This window comes from Danio rerio, chromosome 13, assembly GCF_052040795.2.
Source record: "Danio rerio strain M-AB ecotype USA chromosome 13, GRCz13ab, whole genome shotgun sequence".
NCBI classification, from domain to species: Eukaryota; Metazoa; Chordata; class Actinopteri; order Cypriniformes; family Danionidae; genus Danio; species Danio rerio.
Window position 1 is genome coordinate 1,643,314 of NC_141033.1, and position 26,943 is coordinate 1,670,256.

The window sequence follows — 26,943 nt, forward strand, 5'->3', positions numbered from 1 at the left end:
TAATGAAACCGTCTGTGATCTGCCTCATGGTCCTGTTCTAAATGTTTTGTTTCTGAACCCTGCTTTCTTACAGAGCACGCCGATTCAGGGCAGCAAGCTTCGTCTTCCAGGATATTTGTCAGGGAAAGGCTTTCAGTCGACAGAGGATGGAGCCCTGATCAATGCTGCGGTCATGAAGGCCAGAGGTCAAGCTATAGGTGAGGCCAGAAAACACTCTGCTCTGCACTCAAGTTTATACTAAAAAAAACAATCAGCGAAAAGAGCTATATTAAAAAAGACTTTAAAGATTCCATGAAATAAAAACAAAGTTTTTTTTTAGATGTTGGCATCAGTATTGTTAGGTTTTAGGATGTTTATAAGCTAGTGCGAAACAAAACAGTGACACAATTCATGTTTGGAAGATATAAAACCGATACAAACATGTAAAGCTTGCAGTTCATCACTTCCGCCTAAATGCAGGGCCTGAAATTGCGACCGTTTGGTTGCATATGCGCCTGAAATTTCATGTATGTAAGCTCAAAATATATTTGGCAGCATTTGGTGCATAAAATTGTTGCAGTGCGACAAAATATTCCCTGTATGTGCAGATTTAGGTGAAATTGCATCCTTGCACCAAAAAACCCACCAAACGCAGTACTCAGGAATGGGTTAAATCGGTTGTCATGTCAACTTGCTGCCCCGCCTTCAAGCTCTTTTTATTGGCCCTGTGCTCTAGAACTGAATGCGCATGGATTGGTTGCTATCATCTGTCAATCACTCAGCTCAGCTGACAGGGAGCTGCAAAATTGTAAAAGTCTGGATATGAGAGAATGAAAATAACACAGACAGATTTAGTTTTAGAAACCACCTAAAGTTACAAATAATGGCAGATCTGATCAGTGATCATGTGGCGAATGTTAATCCACCATTTACACTTTTCGAAGAGTGGATAAAAGACTTCCAGTGGTTAAAGTCCGCTATGAAAATGATTGAAGCATTCACCTTAAAGCCGGTGGGACAGAGTTTTCAGGTAACAGTGTTTGCTACATCTACACGTCTACAATCCTTCATTTAATCAGCACAATGCTGTCAGTCGTGCGATCAGAAAAAGGGCTTACATTCACTGAGATGAAACTAAGATTGCAGCTCATGACCATTATTTTTATTAAGATGACTTATGCAAATCATAAGTTATATGTCAATATCATTCGTGCAATATCAGACACCACCCGTGAGAACAGCCCAGTTATTATTGTTAATTCAGTTCATCTCACTCATGTCAAACAGTGCGTGCAGGGCCAATGCCTGTTATAAAAATTGTTAATGCAAAACCTGTAGTAACAGTGCTCGTAATTTTTGGTGTGTGTGCTTAAATTTTGGCTGGTGCGCCTAAATACTTAAGGTTAATTTCGAGCCCTGAAATGGATCAACAATTATATTCACGTCACCTCATACCTCAGTTACTCATCAAATCATGACCAATCAAATCCTCTCCAGTATCTAGCATGCCCCGCCCCCTTCTTATTGACTTCATTTAATGTGCTTGAGCTCAACCACTCTCACTGGCACATCTATGACAAAACAAAACGCTATTTTTTAAAAAGGGGAGTGGCTACATTATGCCCCGCCCTCTCTTGACGTTTCAATTGAGAATATATCAAACATTGAATAAAAATGCGCACTTCACAGGAACTTTAATCTTTCTCCACAGGGTCAAGTAAGATACCGAGCAGGCCTGGCAGTAAAGCTGGAAGTCGAGGGAGCAGCCGGCGGGGCAGCGACGCCTCAGATTTCGACATTTCGGACATTCAGTCGGTCTGTTCGGATGTATCCGAGACAGTGACGGACTCAGGCAGACCGACGCCACGCTCAGCCTCACGCCAACATGGTGGAAAACCCTCCAAAATCCCAACTCCACAGCGGAGAAGCTCCACTACTAGTAAACTAGCCAAAAGCAGCAAGAGATAGTCAGAAAAGATGCACTAAGCCCAGACTGGACACACACTACAAAGTGTTATCGTTTTTAAAAAGCGTAGCAAGATGTAAATTATTCTGTTGTGGAAGTGAAAAAGGAAGTGTGTGTGTGTGTGTGTGTGTGTGTGTGTTGAATGCAACAGCTTTATGTATTCGTCCTGTACTGTATGTCTTTAATATTTTGTTTGATCGCTGGGAGAGGTCAGCGAACACACTGTATGTTGTTAGGTGAACTAACACTTTTCCACATGTTCGCGTTGAAGGAGAAGCTGAACGTACAGTTATTTCCCTCGAGCGGACGTGCCTGATAATGCTCTGTATTCTGCCACAGTTATTTATTCATCTATTTAAAGTGCAATGACAAGCTGCTGTTATGCATTTAAAGGGCAATACAATACTGTAACCACTGCTATCATACACTACAGTTAATCCTGATCATGGCCTTCAAACGTGTGTATAATCACCCGACTGTAGCACTCGCAGCAATGCTAATTTCGATCAAATCACACCTAACTGTGACTACAGCTTTCAGACTGAAAAACAGAAGTGCAATCATGCCTGTGTATTCTTTGGTCCCCTAATGCCTGAGTGATGCCAATTACTCAATTTTGTTTTTGTAATAAACATGCTTGCAGAAATCTCAGTGTATATAGAGTCATTGCAGCCTCGCTCGTTTTTAAATCTGTCCAACATCATCGGCTTCAGTGAAACATCCAAACAAACGGGCATTTTCACTGATGCTCATTTACGGAGTATTGTCTCGGGCCCGCAATTAACAAGTCTTCAGAAGAAAATAAAATGTTTTATGAGACTAAACTGCTATGTGAGTCTCTGGCACTCGCTGTACCGGTGAACGGGACCAAAGCAATCTTGTGTACAGATGCCAGATGGCCTTTAATACTGGCTGGATTAATGTCAGTGTGTAATCAGATGAGATAAAGTAAGGTCAGTGATGTGGTGTTAATCCTAAAGGATCTCCTATAGGATGTGGGAAATCTATCCAGACTACAAATAGCAGGAGAAAAACGTCAGGTTTTGCACCAATCCCGAACCGCTTGAATTAGGCCTGCACAATATATTAAAAAGTGATCTCCAATAATGGTATATACAATATTCATCTAATTTAAACTAGGACTACTCAATATATTATTATCACGTTAATGGTATATGCAATAGACATATTGTTTAAACTAGCGCTGCACAATATATCGAAGAAATATCGTTATCGTGATAATGGAATATATTATAGTCAAATATCGTATAAACTAGCCCTGCACAACATATCGAAAAAGTATCGTTATCGTGATAATGGTATATGCTATAGTCATATCGCTTAAACTAGCGCTGCACAATATATTGAAAAAGTGTCGTTATCGTGATAATGGTATATGCTATAGTCATATCGTTTAAACTAGCGCTGCACAACATATCGAAAAAGTATCGTTATCGTGATAATGGTATATGCAATAGTCATATCGTTTAAACTAGCGCTGCACAATATATTGCAAAAGTATCCTTATCGTGATAATGGTATATGCAATAGTCATAACGTTTAAACTAGCGCTGCACAACATATCGGAAAAGTATCGTTATCGTGATAATGGTATATGCTATAGTCATATCGTTTAAACTAGCGCTGCACAATATATTGAAAAAGTATCGTTATCGTGATAATGGTATATGCAATAGTCATATCGTTTAAACTAGCGCTGCACAACATATCGAAAAAGTATCGTTATCGTGATAATGGTATATGCAATAGTCATATCGTTTAAACTAGCGCTGCACAATATATTGCAAAAGTATCCTTATCGTGATAATGGTATATGCAATAGTCATAACGTTTAAACTAGCGCTGCACAACATATCGGAAAAGTATCGTTATCGTGATAATGGTATATGCTATAGTCATATTGTTTAAACTAGCACTGCACAATATATTGAAAAAGTATCGTTATCGTGATAATGGTATATGCTATAGTCATATCGTTTAAACTAGGGCTGCACAACATATCAAAAAAGTATCGTTATCGTGATAATGGTATATGCAATAGTCATATCGTTTAAACTAGCGCTGCACAACATATCGAAAAAGTATCATTATCGTGATAATGGTATATGCAATAGTCATATCGTTTCAACTAGCGCTGCACAATATATTGAAAAAGTATCCTTATTGTGATAATGGTATATGCAATAGTCATAACGTTTAAACTAGGGCTGCACAACATATCAAAAAAGCATCGTTGGCGTGATAATGGTATATGCAATAGTTATATCGTTTAAACTAGCACTGCACAATATATCGAAGAAGTATCGTTATCGTGATAATGGAATATATTATAGTCAAATATCGTATAAACTAGCGCTGCACAACATATGGAAAAAGTATCGTTATAGAGATAATGATATATGCAATAGTCATATCGTTTAAACTAGCGCTGCACAATATATCGAAAAAGTATCGTTATTGTGATGATGGTATATGCAATAGTCATATCGCTTAAACTAGCGCTGCACAATATATTGAAAAAGTATCGTTATCGTGATAATGGTATATGCTATAGTCATATCGTTTAAACTAGCGCTGCACAATATATTGCAAAAGTATCGTTATCGTGATAATGGTATATGCAAAAGTTATATAGTTTAAACTAGCGCTGCACAATGTATCAATAAAGTATTGTTATGGCGATGATAGTATATGCAATAGTTATATATACGTTGCCTGCTCTGATGAGTCTCCATTTCTGCTGACACATTCGGATGCTCGGCTCAGAATTTGGCTTCAACAACATGAAAGCATGGATCCATCCTGCCTTGTATCAACAGATTAGGCTGCTGGTGGTGGTGTAATGGTGTGGGGGAGATTTTCTTTGGGCTCATTAGTACTAATTGAGCATGGTGTCAACGCCACAGCCTACCTGAGTATTGCTGCTGACCGTGTCCATCCCTTTATGAGCACAGTGTCTCCATCTTCTGATGGCTACTTCCAGCAGGATAACGCAGCATGTCATATGATTCAAGCTCAATCATCTCAGACTGGTTTCTTGAACACGACAATGAGTTCACTGTACTCAAATGGCCTCCACAGTCACCAGATCTCAATCCAATAGAGCACCTTTGGGATGTGGTGGAATGGGAGTTTGGCATCATGGATGTGCAGCCGACAAATCTGCAGCAACTGTGTGATGCTATCAAGTCAATATGGAGCAAAATCTCTGAGGAATATTTCCAGTAGCTTGTTGAGTCTCTGCCACAAAGGATTAAGGCAGTTGTGAATGTAAAAGGGGTCCAACCCGGTACTAGGTGATAAAGTGTTAATTTATTGTATTCAGTATAGTGACAATCAACTAACAGTAACTCTATCTGTACAGAAATCAAACATCTTCAGGAAATTAGCTCGTTTCTGAAGAAGAATCTTCGTACTGTTGCTTATTTTCCATAGCAGTTTTATTGACCTTATTCTGCAATGCAATCGTGTTTTTAAAGGTCCGATTCAGTGGCCTATAGTAAAACATGGACAATGGCTCTTCCACAAAGACAAGCTGATCCACCCCAAAGGTGGTTTTTGCACATTTTGTCTTGGTATTATATTAAATTTATTTTAAATTGTCACAAACGAAACAGGCCTAAACCCCATTAAACTATATTTATGAAGCACTAATGAATTTGGTTTTAACATTTTACTTTATTACCAGTCTGTGCATGTCATTTTTAAAATGAAACAGCAGCGAATTAGTAAAATAATAATGTTTTCAGGGTTTTTTTTCTTGTTCTGAATTAAAAATGTCACTAAGTTGAAGCGTATTGACTCACACTGCAAAAACGGCTTTTCTTACTAAGAGTTTTTGTCTTGCTTCTAGTCCAAATATCCAAAAATTATTAAAGACGAGCAAATAATAGTTAGTTTTCATAAACCAATGCGGTAAACCAAATAATCTACTTTATGTATTGAAATAAAAGTATTCTGCTTAACCCATTGGCAGATTATTTTGCTTGTTTAATGGAAAAACTTTTCTTAATTTTGACTAATAAATACAAGACAAAAATGGTTACTTGATAGAAAATGCAAGAAGTTTTAAGATATTTGAACCAAAAACAAGGCAAAAACTCCAAGTAAGAGAAGCATTTTTGTGCAGTGCAGTCTTTTAAATGCATGTTCCTGTTTTAAATGCTGTTCTGCTTGAATATCTCTTTAAACACCACGTTCACACTGTGGCCTGTGGTGAATATAAAGGGAGCGAGTGAGTGCAGAATGTTTGCAGAGCTCTGCTAGTGTCTACCCGTGACATACTACATCTGTCTCCTATCTAGACAGAGATCCACTGTCTACCGGAGACTTTACAGAGATGGCTGGACTTTTATTTTGTATTATTTCTAGTGCCTGTCCTGTTGACTACTTCAGCTAATAGGCTGAGCATTATCAAGTGAGTTAAAGTTGGTGCTGGATTCCCATTTTACTTACTAATTTGGAAACAACCACACTCAGTAATACTATGTTTTCTGTTTGTTCAAACTCCCCTTTTAAATGATCCATTTTTAACTCAAATCTTGAGTTTGTTATTTTTTTGTTATGTTTAATCAACTTAAATTTGTACAAACTAATAAGTTAATTCCTTCATGTTTTCCCAACGCAAACTGATTATGTGGAACCCAGCATATTATTCAATGTAAATACAATTTACGTTATCGAATTAATAATTAATAATATTAATATAAAATTATAATTTATAATTCCAAATTGTAATATTAGTGAGTTAACATTTGGGTTGAATTTCTTTTTTATTTACTTGTTTAATTGATCATTAATGATGGGTTTTACATGCCGGTTTGCAAACAACTAAATACAATTTACATTAATCCTATTGAAGAATTCAGCAAATAAGTTAAACAATGTCTATTGAGGCGACGCAGTGGCGCAGTAGGTAGTGCTGTCACCTCACAGCAAGAAGGTCGCTGGGTTGCTGGTTTGAATCTCGGCTCAGTTGGCGTTTCTGTGTGGAGTTTGCATGTTCTCCCTGCGTTTGTGTGGGTTTCCTCCGGGTGCTCCGGTTTCCCCCACAGTCCAAAGACATGCGGTACAGGTGAATTGTGTGTGTGTGTGTGTCTCCCAGAGATGGGTTGTGGCTGGAAGAGCATCCGCTGCGTAAAAATGTGCTGGATAAGTTGGCGGTTCATTCCGCTGTGGCGCCCCTGGATTAATAAGGGAACTAAGCCAACAAGAAAATGAATGAATGAATGAATGTCTATCGAGTTGAGTTCAACATTTGGGTTGAATTTCCATTTTATTTATTTATTTAATTGATCATTAATGATGGATTTTACATGCCAGTTTGCAAACAACTAAATACAATTTACATTAATCCTATTGAAGAATTCAGCTAATGGTTGTGTATCTAGTAAGTCCACATTTGGGTTGGATTTCTATTGTATTTACTAATTTAATTTGTCAATCGCAAATTTTACATGCAAGTTTGTAAACAACTTAATACGATTTACATGAATCCTGTTGAATTTTTCAGCTAATGGGTTGTCTATCTAGCGATGAATGGTGGATTTTCAGCCTGATCTCACGAGAAAACGTAAGTATTTTACGTTTTGCCAGTTTAGTGGCTAATTCGTACGAATTCGTGCGAGTTCAGTCGTACGAAATGGTACGATTTTAAAAAGGAGGCGTGGCACCTGACCCCACCCCTAACCCAAACCGTCATTGGGGGATAAGCAAATCGTACTAAATTGTACGAATTAGATCGTACGAATGCATACGAATTAGCCACTAAACGAAAAAGTTACGAATTGCCGTGAGATTGTGTTGGGATTTTACATGCCGGTTTGGAAACATCTAAATACAATTTACATCTGTCCTATTGAATAATTCAGCAAATAAGTTAAACTATGTCTATAGAGTTAACATTTGGGTTGAATTTCCATTTTATTTACTTATTTAATTGATCATTAATGATGGATTTTACATGCCAGTTTGCAAACAACTAAATACAATTTACATTTACCCTATTAAAGAATTCAGCTAATGGTTGTGTATCTAGTGAGTCCACATTTGGGTTGGATTTCTATTGTATTTACTAATTTAATTTGTCAGTCGCAAATTTTACACGCAAGTTTGTAAACAACTTAATACGATTTATATAAATCTTATTGAATTTTTCAGCTAATGGGTTGTCTATCTAACGATGAATGGTGGATTTTCAGCCTGATCTCACGAGAAAACGTAAGTATTTTACGTTTTGTCAGTTTAGTGGCTAATTCGTACGAATTCGTGCGAGTTCAGTCGTACGAAATAGTACGATTTTAAAAAGGAGGCGTGGCACCTGACCCCACCCCTAACCCCAACCGTCATTGGGGGATAAGCAAATCATACTAAATTGTACGAATTAGATCGTACGAATTCATACGAATTAGCCACTAAATGAAAAAGTTACGAATTGCCGTGAGATTGTGTTGGGATTTTACATGCCGGTTTGGAAACATCTAAATACAATTTACATCTGTCCTACTGAATAATTCAGCAAATAAGTTAAACTATGTCTATACAATTAACATTTGGGTTGAATTTCCATTTTATTTACTTATTTAATTGATCATTAATGATGGATTTTACATGCCAAATTGCGAACAATTAAATACAATTTACATTAATCCTATCGAATACTTCAGCTAATAGGTTGTGTATCTAGCGAGTTCACATTTGGGTTGGATTTCTATTGTATTTACTAATTTAATTAATCAATCTCAAATTTTACATGCTCATGCATGTCCTATCAAATAATTCAACTAATAGGTTGAGCAGTGTCTAGTGAGTTAAAATTTGGGTTGAATTCACAATTTATTTACTTAATTTGTCAATAATCATGGATTTTACATGCCAGTTTTGGAAACTACTACACTCAAACATATGATGTTTTCTGTTTGTTCAAACTGCTCTTTTAAATAATAGCTTTAACTCAATTCTTGCATTTTTATTTGGGACAACTTAATTGTTTATGTTTAATCAACTTACGTTTGTACAAATTAATAAATTAACTAAAATTCTTCATTTTTCCCCCATGCAAATATATTATGTGAAACCCAGAATATTAGGATTAATACAAATAAAACCTACCAAATAATTCAGCTAGTGGGTTGAGCAGTGTCTAGTGAGTTAACATTTGGGTTGGATTTGCATTTTTTAAATTTTATTTGTCATTAATTATGGATTTTACATGCAAATTTGGAAACAACTAAATATAATTTACATTTATCCTATCGACAAGTTCATCTAATAGGTTGAGCAATGTCTAGAGAGTTAATATTTGGGTTGGATTTCCAATTTATTATGTCATTAATAATAAATTTTACGTGCCATATTTTGGAAACAACTATACGCAATTTACATTTAAATATAATCAATGTAAACACATGTATTGTACACACACACCACAACCCACCTGAATCACATGTAAACGCATCAAAATGCATTAAAAGTGCCTCTAAATGGCCGTGTCTGATAGCCGGAGGATTGTGTGAAGAATGTGGAGGTCAGTGTTTGCATAGGATAATGTGCTAAGGGCCTGTTGGGCCTGAGGGTGGAGTGGAGCTCATGGATCAAGGTTTCTTCTGAAAAGGATCAGGCTGAAGGGGATGTTGGGACCAGAGATGCTTCTTTAAAACTGCCTTTATGATCACTGCTGGAACAGCCAGGGGAAACAATATCTGCAGTGAACTGCTTCACAAGAATATGTAAGTCATTTTTGCATGTTTATTGAAGATATAGTTAAAGAAACTGCTTTAGTTCATTTAAGATGGAGCTTCGACTATACTGATGGAGAAATATCACTCGATAATGAGCATAATGTGGATTAAGTCGGAAAGCAGAGCTGTACTGTATTATGTATAGTATCTGTATGTGTGTTAGTGCTTTTTAGTAGTGATTGTCACAGTATTGTAAACTACACTGTAAACAAAATCCGTACTTTCAAGCTTTATTTCCGGCAGCTAGTGGCAAAAAAAAAAGGAAAATAACGGCCGTTAAGTTAGAGAAATTTATACTTAAAATAATGATTAAATTACAGAAATTACCTTAAATATAAATTTCTGGTAAATTTCTGTAATATCCGTTTTTTATGGTAAATTTCTTTAATTTAATATCTATTTTTTACAGTAAATTTCTTTAATTTAATATCCATTTTTTATGGTAAATTTCTTTATTTTAATATCCATTTTTTTATGGTAAATTTCTTCAATTTAATATCCATTTTTTATGGTATATTTTAATATCCTTTTTTTTTTTACAGATAATTTTCTTTAATTTAATATTCGTTTTAATTGTTTTATGGTAAATTTCTTTATTTTAATATCCATTTTTTTATGGTAAGTTTCTTCAATTTAATATCCTTTTTTATGGTAAATTTCTTTAATTTAATATCCATTTTATATGGTATATTTTAATATCCTTTTTTTTACAGATAATTTTCTTTAATTTAATATTCGTTTTAATTTTTTATGGTAAATTTCTTTAATTTAATATTCATTTTTTATGGTAAATTTCTTCAATTTAATATCCATTTTTTATGGTAAATTTTTTTAATTTAATATCCATTTTATATGGTATATTTTAATATCCTTTTTTTTTACAGATAATTTTCTTTAATTTAATATTCGTTTAAATTTTTTATGGTAAATTTCTTTAATTTAATATCCATTTTTTACTGTTAATTTCTCAAATTTTATATCCATTTTTTTTTTATGGTAAATTTCTTTAATTTAACGGCCATTTTTTTTTCGCCACTCCAGCTGCTGGAAATAAACCCTAAAATTCCTTTTTTTTTTTTTTTAACAGTGTAGAAACTGTATTCAAGCTACTTATTTAATATGAGTTGACCCAGCACAATGCTTTAGTTTTTTGTGGGGCAACTTAAATGTTTTATGTTCAACCCAGTTAAATCTGTAAAAACTATTGAAGTCAATTAACCGATTTGTGTTGTGGACAACATGAGGGAATTGTGTGGACTCCTGCATTTTTAAAGTGTAATCCAGTAAAATAGAAACAGCAGAAATATTTCATCTTAAAGAAATGACCTTGTGCATGTGTGTTTTACTAAACAATTCATGCGATTAGGTTGAAGCAAATTATTAAGCTTCTGTTTATGAAGTGAATCTCACCGATATTGCTTAATTCACAGCCATTTCAAATGTGTTTGGAAAAGAACTGCATGCTAAATATCTTCTTTGCATTGCATTAACAGCAGAATATTGCCAGTTCTGCACACTGTTGCTTATCATTTTGTGAAAATTGTCATTTCAATCTGAAGCGTATTGAATATGATATACTGTATTTCAGTTATTGAAGTCCAGCTATTTATCGAACACTAAATTAGCACTTAATATGCTAAATTCGTCAGTTGTTTATTATTATTCAATCTTTCTGTGTTTTACAGGCACATTTAAATCCTGACAGCCTTTGGTCTCCACAGTTCCAGCTTTGATCAAAATGCTGGTTCTCTCTGTCCTCCTGGCTGTCTTCGGCCTCATCATTTGTCAGGAATTGCCAAGTAAGAATTTAACCGAGCAGAACATTTAGCATCCCGTGAGGATGTGTGTAAAGGAGATGCGGCTCAGATGTTTCGATTAAGAGAATTGTCTGATAAAAGCATTTGAGAGAGTATGTCTGATCGTCTTATTGACCAGTAGGGGGCAGCACGGACCACTTTAAGCCATTTCTGGATTTTCAGTGCACTGTGTGTGTGTATGTTAAGTTCCTCTCATTGTAGGGTGCAAATGACCCCACAAGTATAGCAATACCAGTATATACACTGTAAAAAGAAGCATGGGATTTACTACATTGTTTTAAGGTAAGTGATTGCAAACAGGCAGCATGGTGGTGCAGTGGGAAGCACGATCGCCTCACAGCAAAAAAGTCATTGGTTCGAGCCTTGGCTGGGTTAGTTGGCATTTCTATGTGGAGTTTGCATGTTCTCCCCATGTTGGCGTGGGTTTCCTCATGGTGCTCCGGTTTGACATGAATAAGCTAAATTGGTCGTAGTGCATGTGTGTGTGTGCAAGAGTGTGTGAGTGTTTTCCAGTGTTGGGTTGCAGCTGGAAGGGCATCTGTCAATAAAAGTCACTTTGTTGAACTTTAGAGTTTAATTTTCAACAACAAAAGCAGAGATAAAGGTCCCAAAATGCAATTTTCAACCATCAATACACGGAAAACACTTGTGAATCACATAATACGGACCCCCACAGTCCAAACCCATGCCTTTAGGTAGACTGAATAAGGTAAATTGGCTGTAGTGCATGAGTGTGTGTGACAATGAGAGTGTTTGGGTGTTTCCCAGTACTGGGTTGCAGCTGAAAGTGCATTAGCTGTGTAAAACATATGCTAGATTAGTTGGCGGTTCATTCCGCTGTGGCGACTTCTGATAAATAAAGGGACTAAGCCGAAGAAAAGTGAATGAATGAAACATGATGTACGCTTAATTACCTGCAGTTTTTCTTTATTTGAATCCATCTACATTTCATATGGACCTAAACACAAACTCAAAGCAAGTCCACTGAAAATCCACAGTGAAATCTTTTGAAATCTGTCATAGGTTGCTTTGAGTCTTTGTAAAGCAGTTTGAAGCGAAATCCGACTTGATTTTTCCCGCTCCATCTGCTTTTATTTTTAGCTTATGACCTGCTGGAGGAGTTCCGCTTGTCCGAGTCTTCAGGGGTGAGACGGGTCAGCGGGTCCGAGCCTGAAGCTGTGGCGTATCGTGTTAACCCGTCCCTCCACCTCAAGAAGAGCACAAGGTATTTATATCGGCCTTCTGACATAATACTTTTCCACTCTTTCTGCTTTTCCACTGACAGTAATCCTGCTCGCCTCCAAACAATATCTCTCATTTCCTGCTCCTTACATTCTTCCACTGCTGTTATATAGATCTATTTATCATTTCAACTGACATCACAATATTTCAGATCTTTTTTGCAATGCATTTTGATTATAATTTTAACGGATGAAATGAATAGCTCTATTATTTAAAAAAAGAATAAATAAATAATTTTAGGACCATTTTGGATGTTGATAATAGGATGATTTTGTATATTGGAGTGCATCTGCATGACATGCCATTTTATTTATTATTGATTTCCTAAACAGTTAACAATAAAAGATTGCAACAACTTTGAAACATCAGAAAATAACATAGAGCGATGGTGTTACATTATGCATATTACATTTAAAAAAATTTAATACATAAATTAAATTAAATAAAAAACAAGACAAAAACCAGAGGGAAATTTATATGGGGTTATAATTTGAAAGCTTTTCTGACTTTTAAAATATATACTTTTTATACCCACTAAGGATATAATATATTACTTGAGTCTGGTTTATACTTCTACGTCAAGTGACCGGCGTAACGCCCCATTCACACGGGTCAACGCTTTCCATTCACTTTGAATGGGTGACGTCAGGCGTTGCCGAACTGCATTGTGGATCCGTCGGCGCCCCTTCAGAGGCGTTGCTTGCTGTAGAAGTTAGGACTAGCTCAGATTTCATGCACCGACGGAAGCGTCAGCCAACCAGATCGCTGTATGCAAATACACCAGCTAGACAGTGGCCTATTGCTGACTGAATTTCATTGGCTGACGCTGCTATGACGATCACTTCAGCCCCAACTTCAGACACGCCTTCAGTCAGGAGTTGACGCTGAAGCCCCGTGTGAAAGGGGCATAACCCACGGCGCATGCAACGTGCGTAGCTGTGCATTTATACTTCTGCGCTGTCTCTATTGGTCTTCATTAACACTTCCAAAACGCTAGTTGGCAGTGAGGTGTAAATGTGTCTCTGTGTCGAGTTTCTTCGCTGGTATTTAGTTTTTTTCTGAACGCTTCCTGAATGCACAAGTGGCTCAAACTCGCTCATTTTGAGGCAGGAACCGGCGGACGTGCAACAACTTTAACTATGAGGTAAACACAGAACAAAACTTTACATCCGGAGCTCCTTCACGGGACTCCACACTTGTAAACAATCGCTCGCGCCATTCGCGCGGCTCTCGGCCCCGCCCAGACTCGTCAGCACTACCAAGCCGACCAATCACAGAGCTTGTGCAATGCGTCATTGCGACGTGTAGTTACATTTTTTGAGAAGTGCACGTCAGTGACGTCGACGGCCATGGCGTAGGGCTATGCGTCAACCATAGGCAGCGCTGTAGCATATGAGTGCGATTGACGCAGAAGTATAAATCAGCCTTTATAGTCAACTAAAAAGAGTCTTTTCCAAAAATGTTCACTTGTGAACAGTGATGGGAGTAATGCGTTACAAAAGTCCTCCAACCCTAATCAAACACACCTGAAAAAGCTAACCCTGCTGAAAAACCCAGCTTAAACCAGCCTAGGCTAGTTGGCTGGTTTTAGCTGGTCGACCAGGCTGGATTTAGAGGGGTTTTGGCCATTTTCAGGCTGGTTTCCAGCCATTTCCAGCCTGGTCTTAGCTGGTCAGGCTGGAAACTGACCAGCAAAATCCAGCTAAAACCAGCTTGACCAGCCTTGTTTAAGTTAGATTTAGCTGGTTTTAGCTGGTCATCTCCCAGCCTGACCAGCTAAGACCAGGCTGGAAATGGCTGGAAACCTGCCTGGAAATGGCCAAAACCCCTCTAAAACCAGCCTGGTCGACCAGCTAAAACCAACCAACCAAACTAGGCTGGTTTAGGCTGGATTTTTCAGCAGGGAATCAAGGTCTTTCTAGGTATACTTGAAACATCCAGGCAGGTGTGTTGAGGCAAGTTGGAGCGAAACCCTGCAGGGACACCGGCCCTCCAGGACTGAGATTGGTGACCCCTATATTACAGTAACATATTACTTTTTCCTGTAACGCAGTAGTGCAAGGCATTACTAATACATTTTCAGTAAAATTTTACTCAGTACATGTTCAGTGACGCTTGCATCACAACAAACTTTTCGCCAGCAAGACATGAACAAATAAAAAATACAGCAGTTCTATTTCCTGTTCGTGGTTGGTGAATATATGCGCGTGTAGTCATTAATCGCCCTCCGGCTATTGGAAGTTTTTACTTTGAACGTGGAATGATTTCAGCCTCTGAGCTCGAGGTCCGGCCCAGCCTGGTTCGCAGTAACGTTACGCCCTGATGCGCAGCGGAAAAGCGGAAAATAGATGAAAATGGCAGAACACAGTACATTCGCGTAATGGACATACGTGCACGTGGCGTTATTTCACTGACAAATGTCGTAAACGCAGTATTACAAGTTGAGAAAGCATTAATATATAATACTAGTTAGCAAACGCGCCGGTTTCCTCAGTTCGTGGACAATCCTGGATTTACATGTGTACACAGACATGCAAATGATACGATATTTTGGTAACTTTATGGTTAAACTTTGCGATTACTTCACATTCGTGTGTGCATAATCCTGATTCGACATTGCAGATCTTGCGATGTGACTATTGCAGATGTGCACATTGCAAACTTTATGCTAAAACCATTTACAGTTGAAGTCAGAAATATTAGCCCCATGTATACTTCCCCCCAATTTCTGTTTAACATAAATACTATTAATTTTCAGCACATTTCTAATCATAATACTTTGATAACTCATGTCTAATAGCTGATTTCTTTTATCTTTGCCATGATGACAGTAAATAATGTTTGACTAGATATTCTTCAAGACACTAGTATTCAGCTTAAAGTGACATGTAAAGGCTTCACTAGGGTAATTAGGGTAAAGTTAGGGTAATTAGGCAAGTCATTGTATAACAGTGGTTTGCTCTGGAGACAATCCAACACTAATATTGCTGAAGGGGGCTGATAATATTGACCTTAAAATCAACCCAGGCTCATTGTGGAAATGTAGCCCCGTGGACGTTTCTGGAGAACGCGGAATATGTCCCGGGAGGTACGTATTTGTGCAGTTTTTGTTAATGCGAATCCGCAAGAGGCCGTTGTGCGTCTCGAACGCCTCTCGGGAGCGCACGCCGTTCTCACGCGAAAAGCCGTCGGAAAGCCTGTCGAGCGACTGTCTGTCCGACTGGCCGAATGACTGAATGATCGGCCGACCCAGATGCCCTCCTTCTCCTTCCCTAAACCCGAGTGATGGTTTACAAAAGCCGTCCAGAAAAGAAAAGCAAAAGCCCTCGCCCGATTTTGAGAGAGTTTTTAGATTTCGCCGCATTCTCGCCCCGTCAAGAACTCGTTCGCCTTTATTTTTTTGGATTCTGTTTTTCATCTTACCTGATTTCTATAAGCGCTCTTCCCCGGACTCGAGGCCGGTCGTCGCCCTGGGTGGCTCCTCCTCCTCCTCCACCTACTACTAGCTAAGCGGGCAAACTGGTTGCGGCAGGAGAGCCCTCCACACAGAGATAAGTGAGCCATCAGCCCAGCCGACGAGCGCGAAGAAGAGGAGCGGCGTCACACCGCCCCGTAGCATTCGCTCAAAAAAACAAATGTGGCCATACGTACCTCCGGCCACGTAAATCACCGTCTCCAGAAACGCCCACAGAGCTATGTTTTCAGAATGAGCCTGGGTTGCTTAAAATGGCTTTAAAACAAATAAAAACATATTCTAAACTTTATTCTAGCCGAAATAAAACAAATAAGACTTTCTCCAGAAGAAATAATATTGTAGCAAATACTGTGAAAATTTCCTAAATCTGTTCAACATCATTTGGGAAATATCTGAAAAATCCACAGGAGGGCGACTCATTCTGACTGTATAGTGCAGCACTAAAACATACACATACGCATCCGCTGAGCTGGCTGATCTTACACTGCACAGTCATCGTCCTGAAATGTTCCCATTATATTCTCATGTCTTTCTCAAGCATCAGCAGCTGTTTGGTCATGTCAGCTGCGGTTATGGCATGTGTTGGGTCTTTCCTTTAGTGTGTGTGGGCCAACTATTCCGTCCACAATTACCTCCCACAAACATCCCCTACTTGACCAAAGAATCATGCAAAGAGCGCGGCTGTAAAACGACCGCAAAATCTGGACGCAAAACGCGATCAACAACATCAAACGGGAGAGTGAGAGCGATCCGGGGAACCACACAGCGCACAAATGAACACTGTTCTTGGAAACATTAACTGCTAATTTCAACAAACTGACTCTCTTTAAAAACAAACGGGAGCCGAAGAGTGAATTAGAAACAGTTGGAGAGAGCTTGGTTTAGATTAATGCAAAACTTAACATAAGGTCACACTGAAAAAGCAGTATTACATGGAAATGTTTGTGCTATTAGCATGCAACAGTCATTTAGCAAGATGATATACACTAGCGGGCCACTTTATTAGGTATAGCTGTTCATTCATTTTCCTTCAGCTTAGTCCTTTCGTTCATCAGGAGTCACCACAGTGGAATAAACCGCCAACTTATCCAGCATAGGTTTTAAACAGTGGATGCCTTTCAGCTGCGACCCAATGCTGGGAAACACCCATACACACTCATTCACACACACACACACTACATCCAATTGAGCTATAGCGCATGTGTTTGGACGATGGGGGAAACCCACGCCAACACCTGGAGAACATGCAACTCCACACAGAAACGCCAACTGGTCCAGCTGGGACTTAAACCAGCGACCTTCTTGCTGTGAGGTGACAGTGCTAACCACTGAGCCACCGTGTCACCCTACGGCTGTTCAACTGCTCATTAATGAAAGTATCAGACAATCACATGGAAGCAATCAATGCATGTACGCATGCACACGGGGACAAAATAGCGCAGAATTTCACACACAGTCATCTGGTTTATAGAGAATGATCCAGAAAAAGATCAAATATCCAGTGAGCTGCTGATCTGTAGGCAAAATGCACTGATGGTAAAGAGAAAATGATCAGACTGGTCAGTGCTTAATTTGTAACTTGCAAGGTCCCGGGTGGTTGCTGTTGTGTCATATATTTTACAGTCTATGGTTCAGACATACTGTCGGTATCTAGTGAATTCAAGAGTTCACACTTAGCTGATGATTAATTATAAAAGCTTGTTTGGCATGCTGTCCCGGGAGAGAGCCCTGAGCTCATGAGATCCTCGAGCCCAGGGCTCCCTCCTGTTGCAAGGCGGGAGGGGAGTTTGAGCTCAGGTAGATCGCGAGAACTCCCCTGCTGTAGCAAGTGAATGCTCTTGAAACTAATTACTAACTAGAAGCGTGTCTATGTTGACAATTTGGATTGTTCAATTGACTTAATTGCAAGTTTTTAGGCGGTGGGAGGAAACCGGGGAACCCGGGGGAAACCCACGTGAGCACGGGGAGAAGTGCAAACTCCACACAGAAATGTCTGCTAGTTTTGGTAAAGCCAGGAACCAGAGACATTCTTGCTGTGAGGCGACAGTGCTAGGCACTGGGCCACCGTGTCACCCGTCTAAGAAGGAGGAGTAGGGGAGGAAGGGGGGACTCTTCAAAACGAAGATAGCAATGGAATAAACCCCAGGGTATTTATAGTAGTTTAGGAGTCATCTGATTGGATCGTAGTGAATTAGATAATGCGGGTCAGCTGTTAGCAATCATAAGCACGTGATCCTCTCGAAATTTGTTTATACATAAACTTCATGTAGTGGTGGGGATATTCAGTGGCTCGTTCAGCAGGTTTTAGCATGAAGGCAGGTCTCATGGAGTGACATGCTGAATTATTCACTCAACAACACTGATTCATTAAGGAAAAACACAAACACTTTGAGCTTCTTGGAAATGTCCTCTAGCTGATTCTGCTTTTAATTTGCTTGCACTGATTCATTTCTCTTTTCCCCATTTCATCCCCCCATCTAGTGACATCTACCCAGACGGTCTACCATCAGACTACTCTGTCATCGCCACCTTTAAAGTGACCAAGGACACTGCTAAAACATCCTGGAATCTATGGCAAGTCAGTGACCCTGAAGGCCGAGATCAGGTCGGCCTTCGCTTTCAGGGCGACACTCTAACCCTGGACTTCTTCTACACCAACCCGAAGGGCACACAGATGCTGCGGACCTTCCAGAGAGTAGAAAAACTCTTTGATGGAGAGTGGCACAAGTTGGCATTGAGTGTAAAAGGCGAACAAGTGAAGCTATTTATTGACTGTGAGGAGATCAGTGTTGAGCCTCTGGATGAGCCACGGCCGGTGATCCGACAAGGTTTTACGTCCATCGTAAAGAGAGCCGTAGGTGATCGCTCTGTCTCGGTGAGTAAGACAGGGTGTGATACAGATTTAACAGGCTGAAATAATGTGACCATCATTTTGTTACAATAAGCCAGGGAACGCCTTGTAAGAGCTTGATTAAACAAAATTGATTAGACCTCCATAGTCAGAAGCTGTCCAAGACGTTATATCTCCTCTCTCATGTCGGGGTGTGTGTTTGTAACAGATGCCAGCTACTGAAGTGCTGTGCAGATTAACCTCACTCCTCTGAACCTGAAAAGGTGCTTCAGGACAGACACTGGAGGCCATGATCTGTAGCCTGTAACCGATTCCCATGTAAAGAATCGCCAGTTCGATGGCCGGTTACATTGGTGTCAGAGAGGGTGAATTTAACAGAGGTCAGCTACTGAAGTGCTGTGCGATGTAAACGTCACTACTCTGAACCTGAAAAGGTGTTCTAGTGACAGACGCTAGAGGCCATGGTCCTCTAGAATCGCCGGTTTGATCCCAGCTCGGACCAGGTTGGTGAGTGTAATTCAGGCCAGCTAATGACCTCACTCCTCTGAACCCGATAAGGTGCTTTATTGACAGACGCTACACTCCATAGTCTTTAGCCTCCTTGTTAGAGCAACTCACTCCTCTGCAGAGAATCGCCGGTTCCATCTCAGCTCAAAGCAGGTTGGTTGGTGTAGGACCAGCAGGTTACATTGGTGTCAGTGACCCGGATGGGAGTGAGGGGGGTGAGTGTAATTCAGGCCAGCTAATGACCTCACTCCTCTGAACCCGATAGGGTGCTTTAGTGACAGACGCTACACTCCATAGTCTTAAGCCTCCTTGTTAGAGCAACTCACTCCTCTGCAGAGAATCGCCGGTTCCATCTCAGCTCAGAGCAGGTTGGTTGGTGTAGGACCGGCAGGTTACATTGGTGTCAGTGACCTGGATGGGGATGGTGAGTGTATCAGAGGCCAGCCAGTGAAATGTTGTGCCGGTACACCTCACTTTTCTGAACCTGAAAAGGTGTTCTAGTGACAGACGCTAGAGGCCATGGTCCTCTAGAATTGCCGGTTTGATTCCAGCTCGGACCAGGTTGGTTGGTGTAGGACCGGCAGGTTACATTGGTGTCAGTGACCCGGATGGGAGAGAGGTTTAGGGGGTGAATTTAACTGAGGTCAGCTACTGAAGTGCTGTGCGATGTAAACGTCACTACTCTGAACCTGAAAAGGTGTTCTTACAGACGCTAGAGGCCATGGTCCTCTAGAATCGCTGGTTTGATCCCAGCTCGGACCAGGTTGGTTGGTGTAGGACCAGCAGGTTACATTGGTGTCAGTGACCCGGATGGGAGTGAGGGGGGTGAGTGTAATACAGGCCAGCTAATGACCTCACTCCTCTGAACCCGATAGGGTGCTTTAGTGACAGACGCTACACTCCATAGTCTTTAGCCTCCTTGTTAGAGCAACTCACTCCTCTGCAGAGAATCGCCGGTTCCATCTCAGCTCAGAGCAGGTTGGTTGGTGTAGGACCGGCAGGTTACATTGGTATCAGTGACCTGGATGGGGGTGGTGAGTGTATCAGAGGCCAGCCAGTGAAATGTTGTGCCGGTACACCTCACTTTTCTGAACCCAAAAAGGTGCTCTAGTGACAGACGCTAGAGGCCATGGTCCTCTAGAATCGCTGGTTTGATCCCAGCTCGGACCAGGTTGGTTGGTGTAGGACCAGCAGGTTACATTGGTGTCAGTGACCCGGATGGGAGTGAGGGGGGTAAGTGTAATACAGGCCAGCTAATGACCTCACTCCTCTGAACCCGATAAGGTGCTTTAGTGACAGACGCTACACTCCATAGTCTTTAGCCTCCTTGTTAGAGCAACTCACTCCTCTGCAGAGAATCACCGGTTCCATCTTAGCTTAAAGCAGGTAGGGTGGTGTAGGACCGGCAGGTTACATTGGTGTCAGTGACCTGGATGGGGGTGGTGAGTGTATCAGAAGCCAGCCAGTGTAGAGCTGTGCAGGTAAACCTGACTTTTCTGAACCCAAAAAGGTGATCTAGCGACAGACGCTAGAGGCCATGGTTTTTAGCCTCCTTGTCTGAGCAACTGACTCCCATGGGAAGAGTCGCCCCAGCTCGGAGCAGGTTGAGGGATGTAGAACCAGCGAGTTACACATTTACCATTAATAATACGACATGAACACAGTGGAATACACGAGCATCATATTGCCATAGTCAATGTGTGCTCTGATCTGGTCAATGAAGGATGAGGGAGCTCTCAGATGTCATCTAACATATCTTAACTAGGGTGCTTTCACACTATTACTTTTGGTCCGCACCCGAGTTTGTTTGACGTCATAGTACGGTATGTATAGCTAGTGTGAATGCGTCTTCTGAACCCGGGTGCAGACCGGTGAACCGTACCCGAGTCCGCCTGAAAGAGGCAATGTGCGGACGTCTTTCCAATTTGACGCTTGTTTACGTGGCCGTCACCTAGCAACGGCCGTAAATAAAACAGCAGCTCGATGACGCAAGAGTACCGGGGTTCAGAAGGAAAACAGACAGTGTGAACACAAACCAACCGAGGAGGTGGCAAGGGGAGACAATCGAACTTGGGTACGGTCCAGGCCAATGAACCACATGTGAAAGCACCCTTAGTGTCTAAAAAATAAACAGAAAAATGAACAGTGGATTGTTACAGTGGATTGAAATGACATGAGGCCGAGTAATTCAAGAGTGAGTTAATTTTAACTTTGTTAGGGGCTTTCTTTGGTAGGTTAAAAGGGTTTATAGACTGTTTAGAATCTCTGTGCATGTGCAGGTGGATCTGCAGAAGATGGAAGTGTCCTGTGATGCTGATCAAGCGTACTCTGAGAGCTGCTGTGAACTCTCCAGTGTGGTGAGTCTGTGTGCCGTGTGAACATTTTGCTCTTCTGCATGAGCTTTCAGTCTGTTCTGAACGGCTCCTTCCTCAACAGTGTGGAGGATATGCTGAGATCGGTTTAACTGCAGGACGAGGAAAAGCCACCTGTAAATGCATGCATGGACAACCAGGTGTCCAGGGATCCCCAGGACCCAAGGTAGCCAAAATCTTCCTTCTGTTTTCCTACACGATAAACGCCATATTGGAGTCTCAACAACTCTACTGATCTTCCGTAGGGTCACAGAGGTCTGCCGGGGAATACAGGAGATCCAGGCCGACAGGGCAACTGGGTAAGAGTTCAGTCTGAAATCTCACACTATGGTGTAAGAGTTAACAATGTTTGAGCTGGACAAACAAACAGAAGTAGTTGCTGGTTGGGTTAAATGATTTTGGAAAAATCTGACATGGCCATATTTGGTTTTGCCGTGATATGGATTTAATATCGCAAGATGATTAATACATAATTACATAGGTAACTTTATAGGTAACTTCAATAAGTAATCTAATCCTCTGATGTAACTATTGCGGATACATTGTGATATCGATTGTTCAGCTCTAGTTGTTGGTCGTTGGGATTTGATAAAGATGCACTAATGGACAAACACAAGGATTCGAGAATGAAAGCAAGCAGTATTGAAGGAAGAGACCGATGAAAGAGGGAATTAACCTGGAATAGATCCTGTCTGGGACGTGAAGTTGTGGAAAATGGCAGTAGAAGTACAGCATGATGGAAATAAAGAGTCGGGACTCGCTTGGAGTAAATGGTAAACACTGCGGCTTCTCTCGTATAGCAGAGCGTCCTGCGGTAGGTTTTTATTTACTGACAGCAGCAGTAATCAACTGTCAGTGAAAGGCTGTGATTGTTGCACTTCAGCTAGGGGTACTGGAGTGATAAGGATGTGGTATTTGAAACTATTAAAAACACCTGTGTGTTGTAAAGGCAAACAAAGGAGGTCGGCTGGAGAAAGCTATGCCAGCATGAGCGTCCCCTTAACGGTAGCTTCTTATAATAATAATAATAATAATAATAATACCTTTTATTTTTAGGCGCCTTTCAAAGCACTCAAAGACACCTTACAGCAGATTACAAGCACATCATAAAAATGCAAGCAGTAAAAATGACAATCAGCATAATTAAACCAGCAAATCATTAAAAGCTATCCTAAACAAAAACGTCTTTATCTGAGATTTAAAATTGGAAACAGAGTCCATCTGGCGAATGTGCAAAGGCAGGGAATTCCATAACTTCGGTGCTGTACAACTAAAAGCCCTGCCTCCAAATGACTTCATCTTAAAGTGTGGGACAGATAACAGTTCAGCAGAAGATGATCTCAGTGAGCGTGAAGGAGTGTACAAATGAAGAAGATCAGAAAGATAGTGAGGGGCCAGGTTATGAAGAGCTTTGTATGTTAAGAGGAGGATTTTGTATTGTATACGATAGTGAACAGGAAGCCAGTGCAGGTGAAAGAGAATTGGAGTTATGTGATCAGAAGTACGCGAGCAGGTGACTATCCTAGCCGCTGAATTCTGAATCAACTGTAGTTTATGAATTTGTTTATCAGGAATACCAGAGAGAAGCGAGTTACAGTAATCAATCCGTGATGTAACCAAAGCATGAACAAGCACTTCAGTACTTTGTTGAGATAGTGAAGGGCGAAGTCTTGCAATGTTACGCAAATGAAAAAAGGCAGAACGTGAGATATTACTAATTTGAGAACTAAATGAGAGCATGCCATCCAGTATAACCCCAAGACTTTTCACTTGGGTTGAGAAATTGACTGGGGAGTTATCAACAAACAGGGTAAAAGATTGAGCTTTGGATAAAACAGATTTTGAGCCAACCAAGAGGGCTTCGGTTTTACTGGCATTTAACTTTAAGAAATTATTAGTCATCCATGTATTAATCTCATTTAGACATTTGGTAAGGTCAGAAGGGGGGTGTGATGTGTGTGATTCTTGGCTTGCATAATGGCTCTTGAAAGTACGAGATGTGAAACCTGCAATCATGAAATCATGAAGATATTCAGGCAATAATCGGAGCTGTAAATGCTATGTGATTAGTCGCAAAAATATGGCATAACTCTGATTGGCACAAGAAGAAATCTATTGTACGCACTCAAAGACTTTGACCTTTGCTGCTTGTCCAAATTACTTATTTAGTTTTTTGAGCACAACTGCATTGTTTAATGTTCAATTCACCAACATTTGTAAAAACTATTATTAAGTTAATTTAATTTGCGTTGGGACAACATGAATGAATTGTGGAACCCAGCATTTTTAGTGCATTCAAACTTTATAAATAAGAGACCAGGGGCCTCATGTATCAACGCTGCGTACGCACAAAAACTTTGCGTACGCCAGGTTTCACGCTCAGAATCGCTCACGTTTGGATTTAATAACAATGAACTGAACGTGGGAATGTGCGCAGCTTCACGGCAGCTTTCTGGTTGGCGTACGCACATTTTTTGTGCGTATGTGTTTTATTTCCATTGGCGACTCCTAGAGGCAGTTGTGTTAAATTCCTCTCTACAAAGTGTCTGAGCCTTGCAATGGCAGCTGTATGAGACGGGTTCATCTAGCAGGTATATAAGGTTTCCATACCATACAGTTGACCAGCCAAACATTAAAGCGCAATTTGCAGCGGTCGCCTGTTTTCCCAATGTAATCTGAGTGATCTACTGCACACACATTGCTATAAAGACACTATCTGAAGATGAATTTGCATGCGTGAATCAGAAACATTTCCATTCAATAGATGTGCAAATAAAATATGATGCACAGACTTATTGATGGTTCCTACTTGTCTTTCTCGTGATAAATAGTTGGCAAAATCTCATATGTAGCGGGGAAAAAAGAAGAAAGAATTCATCAGACGCTGGATTTAACCGAGTTCATGCTCGAACGTGTCAAACCATGCTGACATGCGTATTACGAGCTGCGCCACTGAGTCTGTTAAGGGTATTGCAACATTTTACACATATAAACCACACTATTTCTCTTTAAACTCCACAGTGCGACGTTCAGACCCAACTGTGTTAACCGTATCAGCTAAACTCTCCCACTCTATCTTTTTCTTTTGTTGTTAATTCCGGAGGACAAACTTGCAAATAACACCGTTTTCCTCCGGCCTACCTCTGAAAGCAGCACCTCCAATTCACATTCTGTTCAAAGTTTCTCCTTTTGCTTGCTTTTGCCGTTGCTTTTTTGTTGGGTTTTGCCAAAGTAGAGTCATTAGCATATTCATACAGGGGAGGAGCCAGGCAGGGATTTTGTGCTCGTGCATGTTGCGCTCAGTTTCACGTTCATTCAGATGTACAAAAGAATATGCGTGAGACTCGGCGTACGCAGTGTTTCATACATCTGAATTTTTTTCCTGCGTACGCACATTTACAGCTTTGTGCGTACGCAATGTTTTAGTATGATTTTCACGCAAGTCTTCGTACATGAGGCCCCAGATTATCGGGTGCATGCTGATTTGCCAAAGCTTGACTTTGGGACAAACACTAAACACAAAAGATTTCCTGTAACTTATCTGAGAAAACTCTTGTATAGATTGGCAAGGTGCAACATCTCTAGAGTTCTGGGAAGGTTTTCTAAGCGCTTGGTTTTGTTCATACAGGCAACAAACAGCATTTTTTTTTGTTGGCATATTGAGCACAACTCAAATCCCATCAGCTGTTCGAAGTCTGAACAGCAAATACCCACATGAAATCCCAATTTTACAAACCCCATCCACACCACATCCATATGAGGTTTGAAATCTGATTAAAATCAGGCTTTTGGAAAATGGCTACGCTTTTTAAGCCAGATGAGATTTCATGAGGTTTTTGGTCACTTGGGATGTGGAACGACTAGAACAACGTGATGGACATAAGCTTAGGAATAATTTCCAGTTACTTTTCATCCCTTTTCACAATGACAGCTGTAGATATAGATTTCTATACTAACAGATGCTGACTACAGCGTCTAGCATGTCAATATGAAGTCCCAAAGGACTGATTTACACTTTAAGATGCGTGTTTGCACACAATAAAATGAGTGAATGATAAACACAATTCTCAAATATCTCAAATATTATGAGATTATATCTATTTCTATTTCTATATCTATATCTATAGTCTATTTCTTGAGAAACACACTATTCTTTTGTGATTTTTAATTTTTTTGCAATAGAAATGACGGATTTTGTGGTGGTAATTCCCGGAAATTTGCAGACAATAACATAAATATTTATGTGAATTATTATATATATTTACCATATTAGCTAGCCTGCTATGTTAGGTGTGCAATCTGACACAATGACACACATCATAAAAATAAAGCTTGTTTACTTTAGTCTCTTGTCGAGACATAACCAATAACGGTAGGGACTAATCCAAAGGAAGATTGTAGAACTCTTATTTTTACCCACAATCTTATTTTCTCTCTCAGATTTCACTCCCCGAAGCATCTGCCTGATTTTAAAAGTAGTCGTGTCACAGATGTTTTCACTCTGCATGACTGGTCTAGCGTTTGGGTTGCGTATGGGAGGCTCGACTCATCACTGTTTATTTGCCACCCTTCAGAGAATCACTAAAAATACGGGAAAAGACCTTTACGGGATGATAGCGGGATAGATAGTTCACACTGTGTGATTGTTACTTGCGGAAATGAGCACCAGTTTGCCTGTGATTTAAGGCATTTGTCGATTTATCAAAACCAAAAAATCGGGGCTGAAATCATGCATTCTGAACTCGGCATAACTCTCCGCCCTCCTTAGTTATCCCGGTCAGTGCGATAATGCATGCACAAAATGGCCCGAGTTGGCCACGCCCATTTGTCGCTTCATTTGTGCTCTTCAGAAACTTATGGGTGACGTCATGGATACTACGTCCATATATTTTACAGTCTATGGTTTTATTGTACTGCAAAGCACAATATGAGCCAGTTTCCTACTTGTACCAACACAAACGTGGCCAACGCTAA

The 26,943-nt window shown here is 40.2% G+C and overlaps 3 protein-coding genes across 34 annotated transcripts in view; 2 read left to right on the forward strand and 1 right to left on the reverse strand.

Moving 5' to 3' along the window:
- dst (dystonin) overlaps nt 1-2,591 on the forward strand; it is a 291,289-nt gene extending 288,698 nt beyond the window's left edge. For all 31 annotated transcript variants that reach the window (XM_087278762.1, XM_087278728.1, XM_087278746.1 and 28 more), the window contains 2 exons: nt 74-197; nt 1,691-2,591. In XM_087278762.1, the coding sequence (XP_087134888.1) occupies nt 74-197; nt 1,691-1,947 (381 nt within the window). In that variant the 3' untranslated portion in view covers nt 1,948-2,591. The remainder of the gene's footprint in view (nt 1-73; nt 198-1,690) is intronic.
- lrrc1 (leucine rich repeat containing 1) overlaps nt 1-26,943 on the reverse strand; it is a 593,918-nt gene that overhangs the window by 961 nt on the left and 566,014 nt on the right. The gene's annotated exons all lie outside the window — the stretch shown is intronic.
- The window catches only part of zmp:0000000760, a 52,075-nt gene continuing 34,704 nt past the window's right edge, over nt 9,573-26,943 (forward strand). The window contains exons 1-10 of one of the 2 annotated variants that reach the window (XM_087278852.1): nt 9,573-9,693; nt 11,391-11,504; nt 12,624-12,747; nt 18,721-19,353; nt 19,649-20,294; nt 20,473-20,670; nt 20,851-21,363; nt 21,732-21,954; nt 22,034-22,135; nt 22,215-22,268. In XM_087278852.1, coding sequence (XP_087134978.1) covers nt 21,892-21,954; nt 22,034-22,135; nt 22,215-22,268 — 219 coding nt within the window. In that variant the 5' untranslated portion in view covers nt 9,573-9,693; nt 11,391-11,504; nt 12,624-12,747; ... (3 more) ...; nt 20,851-21,363; nt 21,732-21,891. The remainder of the gene's footprint in view (nt 9,694-11,390; nt 11,505-12,623; nt 12,748-18,720; nt 19,354-19,648; nt 20,295-20,472; nt 20,671-20,850; nt 21,364-21,731; nt 21,955-22,033; nt 22,136-22,214; nt 22,269-26,943) is intronic. The other variant, XM_087278851.1, reaches the window with a different exon arrangement.